This window comes from Charadrius vociferus, unplaced genomic scaffold (genome assembly GCF_000708025.1).
Source record: "Charadrius vociferus isolate BGI_N301 unplaced genomic scaffold, ASM70802v2 scaffold140, whole genome shotgun sequence".
NCBI classification, from domain to species: Eukaryota; Metazoa; Chordata; class Aves; order Charadriiformes; family Charadriidae; genus Charadrius; species Charadrius vociferus.
In genome coordinates this window covers 861,328-875,353 of record NW_009646406.1, presented here as the reverse complement: position 1 = coordinate 875,353, position 14,026 = coordinate 861,328, and the positions used below count along the sequence as shown (strand labels likewise).

Genomic DNA, 14,026 nt, shown 5'->3' with positions numbered 1-14,026 from the left:
CGGTCCCTTGAGTTAATGATGGCTGTTAATAGACCTGGCTTTCTGTGCAGCACATCCTGAGCCCTTTTTTCCGTCGACTTTCTAAACAGGTAGCAGCGTGTCCATCACTTTGAGCAGAACAGCCATGGGAAGCCACAGTGCTGTGGGAATTTTGTATTTTATTGTATTTGTTTGATTTAATCCACTCGGCACTGGTTTAGTGTTTGGAGCTCGCCTTTGGGGCTTGCTTTGTTTCTGCTTCTCAGGGAGGATGCAAGGGCAAAGGAGCAGCGGGGCCAACCATTGTGCCCAGAAGCTGCAATGCCAAAGCACCTCCATGCCAGACATTTAAACATCATAGAATAACAGAATGGTTTGGGTCGGAAGGGACATTTAAAGTTCATCTAGTCCAACCCCCTTGCCATAGGCAGGGACATCTCCCTAGTTCAGGTTGCTCAAAGCCCCATCCAACCTGGCCTTGAACACTTCCAAGGATGGGGCAGCCACAACTGCTCTGGGCAAATATGTGCAAGCATATGGCAGTGCATGTGACACTGCCTTGCTCCTCTGAGGTGGTCATTTCATATATCCCAGGCAGACGAGACTGTAGCTGCCATTGGGGTGCCAGGAGGAGGGCAGTCTGTGCCCAAAGCCCTCTGGCCAGCAGCTCGATGGGTTTAGCTGTGACCATGGCTTACCATGGGGCAAAGAAGTTGCCCCATTGCAGTTGTGGGCAAATCCAGTTTATCTTTCTTCAAGGTTTAATTGCGCATACACGTACCTGGTGTCGCCACCAGCTCATATGGTTGAGGCTGGACATGCTGGGACTCCTCCTGTCTTGGATCCACCATAGTTGAAATCTAGCAATGCCTCTACCTTCCCCTCCCAGAGTCTGCTCGCAGTCGTTGCTCGGCATTTGCTGTGTGGTCCGGAGGCAGAGCGGAGGAGGATTGTGGCCCCTTGCAGGCTGTCCCCATGGCCATGGTGGGCCAGTCGGGGAGGGGGGCTGACCCAGCCCCTGGGCTCCTGTTGATACCAGCATTGCCTTTGGCATTTGGTGTGATGTGCTCCCGCATCTCCCCTTCAGCAGTTCAAGCATGGCCGGGTGTGTTGTCTGCAGGCAACAACTGTGAAGGGAGGTTGATGAGGTGATTTTTGGACCTGCCAGGGAGACAGCGAAGTGAAACCATTCATATCTTACAGCTCCTGTATCTTCAAAATGAATCATTTCAGACACATACAGAGGTGCCCCAAATGAGAATGTTCGCCTTTATGTGTTCAGCCGATGTAAGGAATCTCAGGTGCAGGGAAGAGGGAGAAGAAGAAAAGGAGTTGGCAGAGTTTCTCACATATTCTGTCACCAACAGTTACTAATTCATCCTGGGGAGCCACTCAGAATGCAAACACATTTAAGAAAACTATTGGCAGCAGTTTCATTTATATAGGTGCATAAGTATAACCTTTATATACGTACATTAAATAGATGTATCATACATATGTCTTTTCTATGTATGTATGTGTTTATGCACATGCATATACATGTGTTGTATGTGATGCATATATGTTTACACATATATGTATGCATATATATTGTGTGCTGTGCATTTATATACACACAAACACCAGAGAGTTCCTCTCACAGCACGCAGAAACCTGACACGTTCAGACAAGGCACTTCATCTGTCGGTGGAAAATGGCCATCCTTCCTTCTGTGCACCCATGTTTGTACCTGGTCACCAGCCTGAGCGCTGCCTTCTGCCGGCACCTGTGGTTGCAACGTGAACGTGAGCTGAGGTTTCCCTCCACAGGGCCAGGGGACAGGGCAGGCATGAGGCTGGCGCGAGCGGAGGAGCCGCTGCATTGCATGCACACATGGCTTTCTGGTGCAGGAGGAGGCAGCAAGGCCCTCCATCTCCTGGTCAGCCTCCTCTCCCCCAGCCTCCCAGGAAATTTTCCCATTGAATCCAAGAGCGTCAATGGATATGGTTCGAAAGGACCACATACTTTGCCTAGTCCTGAAATGCCTTTTAGAATAACAGCTGAAGATCCATGTTTGAATCAAGGTCTAGCAGTACCACAAACTTCATTACAAGGCTCTTTTAAAGGATTTCTTTTTCCCGTGCCGGCTCCCTCTTGCTGTTAGCAGCCCTGGGTACACACACGGTGTTCCTGTTCATGAATTGTCCAAACACATCTGTAGCAGTTCCTACGTGACGAAATACAGCAAACAAAGAGGGGACACTTGAGCTGACACTGACTCACAGATCTCCACATCGTCCCGGGTTAAGTAACAAAACCTGCACCCGGAGAGCCCACAGCCTCCCAGCGCTCTGGGGACTGAGCTCCCGACCTTCAGCAAAATTTGGAGCAGCACTTATGAGTATCATCATGCAGATGGTGGGACAAGGTCCTCAACTGGCACCAGTCTTACTAGTCTTCTGCTAGTTTCCTAGAATTATAGAATAGTTGGGGTTGGAAGGGATCTTTAAAGGCCATCTAGTCCAACCCCCTGCAATGAGCAGGGACAGCTTCTAGTTTACATCACTTGAGCTCTCAGCCCTTTTTATTAGCTGCCCAAGGCTGCATTCTGACACACAATTAAGTTAGTCAGCACTCACTTTGGGTTGAATTTACACTGCTGGGGGGGTGAAGGGCCTTACATGAAAGTAGACAAGAGACCTCAGGCTCAGCAATGAAATCGGCTTTCTCGAAGAAGATGTGGGCGTATGATGGACTCTCTCCTTATTTCCCATCCCACAACACAATGCTTGTAGAGTGAGTGTTCAAGCCTTGGTGTCTGTGCATGTGTAACTGTTCCTCTGTAGGGTTTCTCCTCCCAGAACCCAAGTTATTTCTCATTAATCAGGGGATTCATTGAATTCCTCTATTCCACATGGCGTTGGATGAGACACTTTGTTGTGAAGAGACCCAAGTTGCAACAGATTCAAAAACCCTCTCCATATTTCACTGAGCGTGGGGTGTCCTGGGAGTCTTTTCATATACCTTGACATCTGAAATCACATCTAAACCTCTCTGTGTTTTCTGGACTTGTTCCTGCATCCCAGTGTGATAGTAGTTGTGGGAGCTAGTGGCTTCTCTCTGTCTTGCAAATCCAGATGCCAACATGCAAATTATGTCAATCTATCAAAATAATAAGGCAAATAAGAGTGAAAGACTAGAATCCCAAACCCTGACTCAGCCAGCAGATCAACAGGTCTCTAAAATATGTGACATACATAGAGGTCGCTAGAAACACATTGCCTGCATCTCCAATTCCTTTTAAGTTCCAACCAAGGCTGATAAAACACTTGAGGCCCTTGGAATATGAGCCTGCCTTCAAAATAAAATCCAGTCTCGCTTCCTAGCATGCTAATTAAAAGTGCATGGCTGATTCAGGCAGCCCTACAACAGCAAGAGTGCTGCAGGCGTAGAGATGGCAGGGTTTAGCTGGTTGTGAGTATACAATATTAAAAACGGGCAGATGTCTCATAAAGCTGATTACGCCAGCACTCCTGACCTTTCTGCAAGAACAGGAATAAAAGCAGGAGGAAAAACAATAATCAGTTTTGATTTAGCTTGAAACCACTCTTCCTTTTTTAGGCATGAAGTTACTGTTGTTGTAGAGAAGTGAGGGGGGTCACTGTCACCCTTCCACGTCACATCAGCGCACACTCACCAGCTGCTTGGGACCGAGCCTGTAAGCGGGTTGTCACACTCAGACCTCGGCCAGAGGCACCTCCCGTGGGATTGCACACGGGATTGCATGGGTCACTGCCTCCCTTAGCTATTTTCCAGCTCATCCCTGTCTTTGGTTTGTTTTGGTCCACTCTGTTTTGGTTTTTCTGTTTTGTTTTGCTTTGCTTTGCTTTGTTGAGCTGAGATGCTTTGCTGCGTTGAGCTTTGATGGGGGAGAGCTGGTGGAAAGGGATGCCCTGATGCAGGCTCCCGGCCTCAGCATCGCTGCTGAGGGCTGCACAGAGGCACCGACTCAGCCCAGCCGAACCCCCGCAATGGAATGCTGACTCTCTCCTGACGGGCCCGGTGGTGTTACTTTCTAATGTCCCGGCATTCCCACGCGAAGAGCCATCAGCCTACAACCCGTATTGCAATGGAAAGTAGTAACCCTAATCAAAATGAATGACAGGAGTACGAGATTCCCAATATCTGAGCTTTATAAAGTACAGCCAGGACCACTAAAGATAACCTGTGGGTGTTTCCAAGGATTCCGAGTCCTGTTTCTATATTCTGTCGCAGGCAGTACAAGTATGTGTCGCTTTTATAACATACACAAAACAATTTAACGCTTAATCCAGAAGACTAAAACAGTTTCATCAGTGCTTTTTAGTTTTGGTAGCTGAGGGCAATTTTGAGAACGACCCACTCTGAGATTTGCTAAAAGAAATTAGAGACTCCCTTGTGATTTTATGGAAACTTCCTTTCCAGTGACACAACCTCTATCTTTGTGCTGGGGCATTGAGGGAAACCCTCTGTAGCTGAGTTAATCTTTCCTGGTATGCACATTTCTGGCTGGAGCCATGTATGTACAGATACCTGCTAACATTAGAACCGGAGCTGTGTCTTTATGCTGAGCCTTCAAAACAAATTTAGTCATAGAAAGCAAGTGTGTGAGATTTTTGTGGTGCTGAAATAGTTTGCAGGATGCCTTTCCTCTAGAAGTACTTTGTCATGAATTTGTTTCCAGCAAGTTGCCTCCAGCCACCCACTGTAGGTCTGAAATGGGTCTGTTTATTCATGGCGTTTGTTTAGGTCTGGTGCTGTTGGGAATGGGAGAAGGTGTTGGCCCTCTAAGAGTAAACCTAGCCAACATTTGTAAATGTTGAGGCCAAGAGAAAAAAGGCATTGTGCTCATGTGGACTTTTCAGACAGAGCATTTTCTTTACTTACTTAATTCTTATTCTGAGTCCAGTCTTTTTAGCTGAGTTTAGACTTCTTTTAGGAAAAATTAAAAGTCTACCTTAAATTAAATATCCCAGTTAAATACTCCACCAGAGCTGATAGACTATTGTAATGGATAATTACCCTTAATGATAGTAATTACCCAATTTCTAATCTAAATATGCTTAGTCTCCACTTGCAGTGGAGTACATTCCTGAGTCATTTACAAACTCTACCAGTATCCATCACCCTATTTTGGGGAGAGTTACTGTTAAAAAATGCATTCTTTCAGTAGTGACTTTCCATTCATAGTTAGATTTTGAGACGTACCAGTTCCCTGGCTTTTAACTCAATTCATGTGTGTCACACTTGCTTATAGTTTCATAACCCCAACATCGTGTGGAATTAAGTCAAATGTCATACTAAAGTCTAAAGTTATCACACCAGCACTGATACATCTATTTCCCAAACCAGTAATCCCTTCGGAAAATATCTAGTTAGTCTGACAAGGTGTGTTTTCCTAAATCTATGCTGTTTAGCACCAATTATTTGTTTAAATACTTTATTAGTTGAATGAGGTCTTCATTATCTTGGCAGGATTTATGCCAGGATGACGCGCTGTGATCGCTTAGTTCACCTTGTTTATTTTCTTTAAAATGTCATCACTTTCCTACCACTTTCCACCCAATGTGCAGAATGACGCTTCAGGGCTTCAGAGGAAAAGCACATTTGTTTTGCACTGTGAAAATCGCTTTCTCCATTCAACTGATTTTGAGACCAGTGAAGAGCAGCCAGGAATGAGCCAAACCAGGAGGCAATCACGCTCTGAGCAGCTGAAGCTGCTCACATGAGACCAGTGATGAGTGGAGGGAGCAAACACCATGGCCAGGCTGGCCAGCCCTCAACTCTTGGTGGCCCTGTGATGATGGCGAAGGGACTCCCTGTGCCCAGGGGTGTCCTCCATTCCCCAAATACACCACTGCAAATGGCAGCAGTACGTGGCTTGTTGTTTCTTTATATGACAAGGAAAAAAGCACAACTTGGTTCTGAAACCATGCACCTTTTGGGGGTTTATCGAGGATTTGAAAGAGGTCATACGAAGAAAGAGGTGACCATGAGAACAGAAGTGTTCTCCTGTATTTCATCAAAGGTTTTGTAAGACAATGAAACAACTGGACATTGTTATAGGTAGTGTAAGACATCTTCTGCGCAGTCTTTTTAATAATAATAATAATAATTTCAGTATCTCCTTAGAGGAGGGTTAAGGACCTGTGTCTTCACTCCTCCAGAGGGTGCCTGAGAAATGCATTGCAAAGTGGCACAGCTGGAAGAGGGTGCTGCAGGTGTCCTCACCCCAGGATAATTTCTGATCGTTGAGGGCATGATGCATGTGGGCTCAGCCCCTCCCAGGTGCAACCAGTTTTTTCTATAGTGGGGATGATGAGCTGGGGACTGGGACCCAAGCAGAGGATGGAGAGCCTCCCCAGCCCTGGGCTACCCCTGGGAGCAGAGCCATGAGCCCCAGCCCAAGGGGATGGAGACATCAACACCTCCCTAACACAGAGAGCTCAGTGTGGGGTTCACCATGAGGTACCTCCCTGAGGACACAGTGGTTCCCAGGTACCTTGCTGGCTCTTTCGGAAGTTATCCTCTCAGCTGACTTTCCCAGCTGCACATGGAGGCATCCCTGTGGGACAGGCTTGGGCTTCCCATCAGCACAAGGGGATTAAAAGCAGTTCTGGTCTTCCTCAGAGGATAATTGTGAGGAGAAATGCATTAAGGACGTAGAAGTGCCCAGGTAATGAGGGCTATGTGAATGCAATCCGAGAAAGGCAGAAAAGAGCACGCTACTAGGATCTTATTGGAAAAAGAGTGGACATTTCTAAGGAAAACAAGATTACCTAGCACTGCAATAATAAGGGGTAGAAATAGAAAAGAATTTTTAAAGCTGTATAAACCAACCAGCCACTAAGAAACAGGCTTTGATAGCTTCCAGTGCGATTTCTCCTGCTTCTTTCTGAGTGCCTGGTCTGGACCAGTGGGGAAGGGAACCAAGCTGGGTGGATTAGGGGTCGCCTCCACATCAGCAATTCTTATTTTCCTGTCATTAATAACTACATACAGGCTGTCAGGACTCATATTCACTATTCAATCCCACATATATCTGTTTATTCTCCATGTAAAAATACTGTGATAAACCATCAAGGAGCATGTGGTGCACAGGCACGTGACAAGCCTTGCTTTATACCCTGCCTCTGCCATCTCCCCACCTCATTTGTTGTGCCGAGGAGCTACCCAGTCTCCCCATCTCATTTTGCTTTACAACTAGTTTGGCTGATCCTGTCTTTGAGGAAGAACGCGGTCTAGATAGGGGTAGCCGTACTTGCCACATTTTGTATGATCTCATCTAATTTTACAAGGCATCTCAGATGGATGTGTTTCCTTTGATTTTACTGCAACCTTTTGTGTTTGTCAGGACAACACCAGGCGGGTAGAGTTGGCCCTGAGACTGCCTGCTCCTTCACGCAAACATTTTGTCATCTTTGAAATGCCTTCTGTTCTGGAATATTAGAAAATAACAATATTGAGAACTTTCCGAGAATATCCAAGGCATTAGCTTTATCACCACACAATAAATCATCTCAACACGATAAATACATCACCCACTGAAAACTGACTTCTGCAGCTGACATAGTAATAAAGTAGAAATTCAGTTGCTGAGATAGCCCAGGAGCAGACGCATTGTCAAAAGAGGAGCCAGGACCCACTAGTTCTTCAAATCACTTAATTTTTCAGCTTTATTTTTCTATCTGTAGGGAAAAAAAACCCCAAACAAACAAACACAAAAAAAACCCACCCTCACACTCAATACGTGTACAATAAATTTAAGGCAATATTTGCCAGACAAGTATGATCATAGTGATAGCATGTGTTGAAGGCTGATGTGTGTGAGAAAGACACGACCTCTTGTGTGGTACCAAATGCTGAACTGCCTATAAATTATCAAGCTGTTGGCTTTATTATTTTGATTGCTTCTTATAGTTTTTTTTCCTAGTGGTTTTCTATGGTGCTCTTGCAGATTTCTCTGGGAGAATGTTGCCAATTCTTCTATAGATCATGCAACTGGAAAAAAAATATTTTCTCAGTAATTGTGTACTTCAGGATTTTTACCTAGTGAGTGTTAAACGTAAAATTATGTGTATGTCTTTTGCTAATCAAACACAGGAGATGTCAGCTCACACTGATTGATGCAAGAGTGATGACACGTTTTAACTTGTGCGGCTATTTGCGATGTGTACAACAGGAAGTTCAGAATTTATAATATATCAGACCAAATAATTAGACTAAAAAAAAAAAAGCTTTTTTGCTATATTTAATTCTTTCCCCTACTTAACTGAAAATGTAGATTTAGACAGTCCCATTGACTGATTCATTATTAAACTTCATTTAGGGTGACCCAAATTCTCATGGCGTTTACATGGCTGCATACACTGCGTTAAGGGTCTCTTCCTGCTCTGCAGTATACTGGTACCGCTCATGGCATTGCCTGTTGCTCACCATCCTTCAGGAAATGTGTGTCCCCTCAAAACGTAGGAAAAGGAATATGGCCCTGAAGGAAAAGATTTGAACTGAACACCACCAGTATTACTGCTGATGCAAAATACCGCTTGTTTTGAGTGGTACTTACATAGACAACCCTAGCCTTAAATCGACTAAGAAAAATGTAATGATAATTGCTTATATTATCATGGGTTAACATTTCCTAATGTTGACGTTTCTTAGCTATTGGACGTACAATTCAAAGATAATGTAATGGGAAAGGAGCTTGTCAACTATAGTCCTCTAAAAGCAATTAATAAGTGTAATAAAATTCCTGTCCTTTTAAAACAAATCCCCCTTCCTCGCTCCGGGGCTACAATGATAGCAGCTGCAATACTGATTAGTAGGCACCGCTGCGGCTCCCCAATAAACCTCCCCTAATGGGGTTTGAAAGCCTACCGTTATCAGCGTCACATCTCTCTCTAAAACTAAATCTGATGTGGCAGGAGATGGCAAACGCAGAGGGAGGTAGCAGAGCTGACCCTTTCTCCTTCGCACTGAGCACCAGGTTGTAGACAACACTGACACAGAGGACACGGTTATCTGGGGACCGTGACAAGAAATATCTAGTACCAAACTAGTGATTGCTTGGGAAAAAAATGGGTCCTAAATGTGAAATATCCTCGATGCACGTATATGTGTTCCTGGCACAGTGCTATTGCATGGGTGAGTGAAGCATATCTGCTTATATGGGAGAACTCATGTGTTTTTCCCCACTCTTTTAACAGCTCCCAAGTCTACCTTTTGTCCCACTGAAGAGACCTGGTGGCCAGGCCTGGTTATTATCATTGCAGTATGCTGCGCCACACTAGTGTTCCTCTTCGTAGTTGTCATCATTTGCTACAAAGCCATAAAAAGGTAAGACTCCAGATGCTTTTACTGTGCTTAGGGCAATGCAACCCCACAAAGGTTGACCCAAGAGTTGGCTGACACCTTGTTTTGTTGAAAGGCATCCCAAAGGCAAAACGCATCCTGTAGTCAATGTGTATTTTCATTGGAAAGTCGCTGTATGTACCGTATCCTGCCTGTGTAAAGGATGAAGTTTAATGCACGGTCATGGGCATGAGGAGGAGAAAAACTAGAAATGGGACAGGGCCACAATGTTCAGATTAACGTGAACTCCCCAAAGTCAAATTGCTGCAAGTTGCTGGGGAATGTCGATAGCTTTGGCTTGGCCAAGTGTAGAGGTGGGAAATGCTGTCCTATCCAGTCCTGATAGTACTCAAAATTTACACATGGGATGTGAGATTTTTGGCCCAGGCCCATGACCAACTGTAGCATTTCAGATTGATGCAAGCTTTTTTAACCCAAACCTAGGGTAATCTGTGTACTTTTTCATTTGGAGACTCTACTTCTAATTTATTCTTGCTTCAAAATTACGGTCTACAGAATCCATTTCAAAACCTGTCTCTCTTAATTTAAAAGCCTATGTGAAGCCTATGTACAACACGGTGTGTAGTAACTATTTCAGCTTCCCTACCACTGTCTTTGCAATAGATATGCTTGCATAGACATCTGGTAGTTAGAAATTATTGATTTCAGTTACATAGAAAAATGGGAGTGGGAATAATTTCTTTGCCTAAATAATATTTTATATTTCGAGCAGAAAAAGTCAAAATCCATAACTCTTGTGAGATATTGCAGTGACATCTGAATCACAGTTTGGATTATATAATATTTATTCACTTTTGGGATTTTTTGGGGGGAGAAAAAAAAAGAAAAGAAAATACCTTTCATGGAAAAAAGTTGTCTGCATGCAAAGCAGCTGCAAGATTTTTGATGAGCCTCAGGCGTATCGCAATGCTGGAGCATTGCACGTGCTTTGTGGTTGTCTGAAAAATTTATGCAGGATTTGAAGGATAGTATATCCAGGAGCATCAAAAAGGGAGAATTCAAACAAGGCAGAAGTGTGGATCTAATTTCTTATTAAATTTACACAAGTATCTCTGCTATTCTAGTTTAGCTAAAACGAATGCTTATTAGTTTTGAGAAGTTGGAAGGCTTTCACTCTAGCTACTGGACTTCTTAAAAATCATCTACGGAGGACTGAAATTGGAGTAGAATTGGATTGGTAACACAGTACAAAAATTTAGTTGTATTTCCTAATCTGCCATTGGCTGCTCGTAGGGGATTGGTCCAATTCCATGTGAAAATTTGTATTTGTTTCAAAAATGGCTATTGTATTTGTCTGCCTAGTGCCAAATTGTGAATGATTTCTGCCAAGGCTTCGAAATGTACCTACAGGAGCAGTAAGCCTCCAGGGCACCTCGTGCCTAACGAAGAATTGCTCTTCAAATCTGCTCTGATGCTGGTAGATAAGAGGTACAGAAAAGAAATTTAAACAGGCAAATTTAGAGCTGCCCTGAAAAGGCTGTGAGAATTCACATAACAAATTCTTATGCTTCATGTCGGTGAAGAATAATACAGATACTTGATGAAGACATCCATTATTTGTCAACAGCGTGAATATCAACATACAAGTCAGCCGCTTGAAGAGGCATTAGGCTCAGAGAAAAGTGAAAATTCCTCTTAGATCTTCTTATTGTTGACATTCACACTGCTGACAAATGCTAAGCTGAAAACTGCTCAGATGTGGGACGGGCAGCTATAAAAGAAAATCTTATTAATTTTATTTTTACAGAGTAACTAGAGCATTTCTTTTCATCAATGAGTCTTTCCTAAAACAGCTCTGTTAAAAGGATGCCCTAAAGTGCCTGGCAGCTTGCCTCAGTAGTTCAGGTTCCTTGATCCACTGTAAAAGATATCTATTGATAAACGCTGGGAAATAGGATAAGATGCTTCACAAGAAAAGCATCTCTGCCTTCGACACAGAGTATTATTCCATATTGTTGAGCTGAATTGGCTTTAGCTAGTGTGAGAAATCCATCAGTCTCTTTTTTGCTGGGAGGTAGAGGTGGCTAGAGAAAGAGTGAGGGGATTAATCTGGGTGACGCTGAAGCCGAAATTTCCTTCAGTGTGTTCCCAGCCTCTGACTCCATAACCATGCTCTGCCCCGTCCTTTCTCACACCCCCATCCCACCAGCTCTCCTCTTCAGTCCTTCTCCCAGACCCTCATTCCTTGCATCTCCTGGAATTGGGACCTTTGTTGTTGCAGCATCTCTGACAAATCTGTCTCCCACCTCCAGGTGTCTTACTTACAATGTGCCCATCCCCTTTAGATGTGAATGCCACCCGCTCGTCCTCCAGCCATCTCTGGGTCAGGTTGTGACCTTGATATGGCAGCACCCTCTTCATCCAAGGAAAGGCACACGCTGATTGCCTTCATGTAGAAATCAGAACCCAGCCTGAAGAGCCCACCTTTGCCTGCCCAGACTGTTTCTTAGCTCTGGGTGAGGATAGCGTTGTGGCTCACCACTGAACAGCATCCTTTCCGTCTTGTACTATGTCAGGCATGTCTGCAGGATTCAGGGGTGTCCCAGCCTCGGTTCCCCGCTGTCATGTAGCTGGTCACTGTGGGGGGAGACCAGGAGAGTGGCAAAGCACGCTGAGGATGGGACTGTTCACAGTGCCCAGCACAAACTGACCCTCAAAGCCCTCTCCTGCTTGGTTTCCTCTCTCTGAAAGCGTTTGCCTACATCTCAGAGGTGTCACTGAGGTTCATCACCTACTGTCTGATAAGCAGCGTAAATGTGAAAGTGGCAAGAATTATTAACCAAACACCCCCCCTGTAAAACCTTGCGTGAGACTGTCACCCTCCAGCATTTTTAGACAGGGATTTTTTTCCCGCTTCCTGGGGGAGCAGGGGAAGGAGATACGTGTCTTCACATTTGGAAACCCTCATTTTGATGAGAGCCTGGGGTGCAATAAAAACTGGAAGTGCCAGTAAGCATGAAAACGGGCTTGACAACAGCAGATGGCTCATATCTTTTTTTTGGTGCAACAGGAACAACATGTAAAAATTCTCACCAGCCCATCAGCTAAAAAAAGTAAATAAAAATAAAAATCAAATAAATAAAAAGAAATACCTAGAACATACTGAACATGATTTCAGATCAGGTGATAATACTAGTCTTACCCATGGATAGATGTATCCTATGTATCCATCTATATCCTATGTATCCTATCTATAGTAGATCCTATGTATCTCCTGTAATAGACATATATGGTATATATCTCCCACTGACAAATCCATAAGTATTACAGGAGAGTGTTGCAAAAACCTAAGTGGAATAACTTGATTTCTCTACTTGTTACTCTTCCAAATGAAGTGGGGTTTTAGAGCCTGACCATTAATGCTATCTATATCCTATTTAGCCTAAAGCATACAGCTCAGCTTAATTAGCAGTATAAACACTGAAGAGATGCTGAAGAGAAAAATAACAGCAGTCATCTGGTTGTAGGGTGCAGCAAGAGTTAAATGTTTTAGTAGGAAAGTACAGGCAGAGATTTACTTGCACAGAGCTTGGATCTGTTGTATTAATCCCTCACTTTCATAAGAATCAAATTTGAAGTAGAAAGAAAAAGAAAAATCCTATTGTGCTTAAGTTAAAATCTCATTTACTGGTTTCAAAGGGCCAGACCCAATCAAACTCTCTCATGTCTGCTCTTCTGTAGCGGGAAGAGAGGGAGTGACTATCCTCAATGTATCATAATTCAACTGTATTTTTATTCAATCTGTATAAGAACTGTTTCTCCTGGGGTGGTTTGTTGTCTCTTGTAAAACGTAAAACTTTAGCATATCAACAATTTTAGGCACTAAGGCTTTTTGTGACAAAATAAAACCTAGTGGAATGGTGATTCTTTGTGTAAAATAACTACCAGAACCAAGCCAGCATGTTGCTGTCTCCTTCCCTGCATCTCCTCTGGAAAAAGTCACATTCTCCCAATGTGAAATGGTCATAAGAAATACTGAATTCCATTCCAGTGGATGGATTTGACCTCTGTCTGGTCCGTGAGGGAAATAATACCAATACATGTCAATCAGCTTTGAAACTCAGAGCACTGCCAGACAGGTTAAACCCTTGGGAAGATCCATATGGGGCGATTCTTTGAAGGGTCTTAAACCAGCCTCTAAATTTCCTATGTGTGCTGCTGGTGTCTGCGGTGTTGGGCACTGCATGACCAGCACACCAAGTACAGATGTGTCCTACTGCACAGATCAAGCACCAGAGGAGATCGCGTGTGATATTGTGTTGTGCCGCAGCGTGGTTACACACATGGTGATAGTACCCTCAGTTTGGCTATTTTCTCTTGTCTTGGTGACAGAGGGCTAATTCCTCTTTTTAAAAAATGTGAATTTTCTCTTAAGAAACTTTTCTGTGGCACATTAGAGAAAATTTAGGGATTGACACTCAGAGCCGGCAGCAGTCACAGCCTGTGACATTTGCAAATTACTAGGACAGGCTTAATCATTAACTGGCCAGGGCTCAGACCCGTTGTACACAGTGGGACTTTTCTGCTCATTTTGTGGATAAGGAAAGTGATCTCACAATCAGTGATTTCTGTAACACATAGCAAGAGCAGACGAATAGCCAGTTCAACATCTGGAATACCTCTGTGTATTACTCTAGCATTTCTTCATTCTCTTTCC

The 14,026-nt window shown here is 43.9% G+C and overlaps 1 protein-coding gene across 1 annotated transcript in view; it reads left to right on the top strand.

Moving 5' to 3' along the window:
- PRIMA1 (proline rich membrane anchor 1) overlaps window positions 1–14,026 on the top strand; it is a 52,167-nt gene that overhangs the window by 20,954 nt on the left and 17,187 nt on the right. Inside the window, exon 5 of the mRNA XM_009895510.1 lies at window positions 9,204–9,333. Coding sequence (XP_009893812.1) covers window positions 9,204–9,333 — 130 coding nt within the window. The remainder of the gene's footprint in view (window positions 1–9,203; window positions 9,334–14,026) is intronic.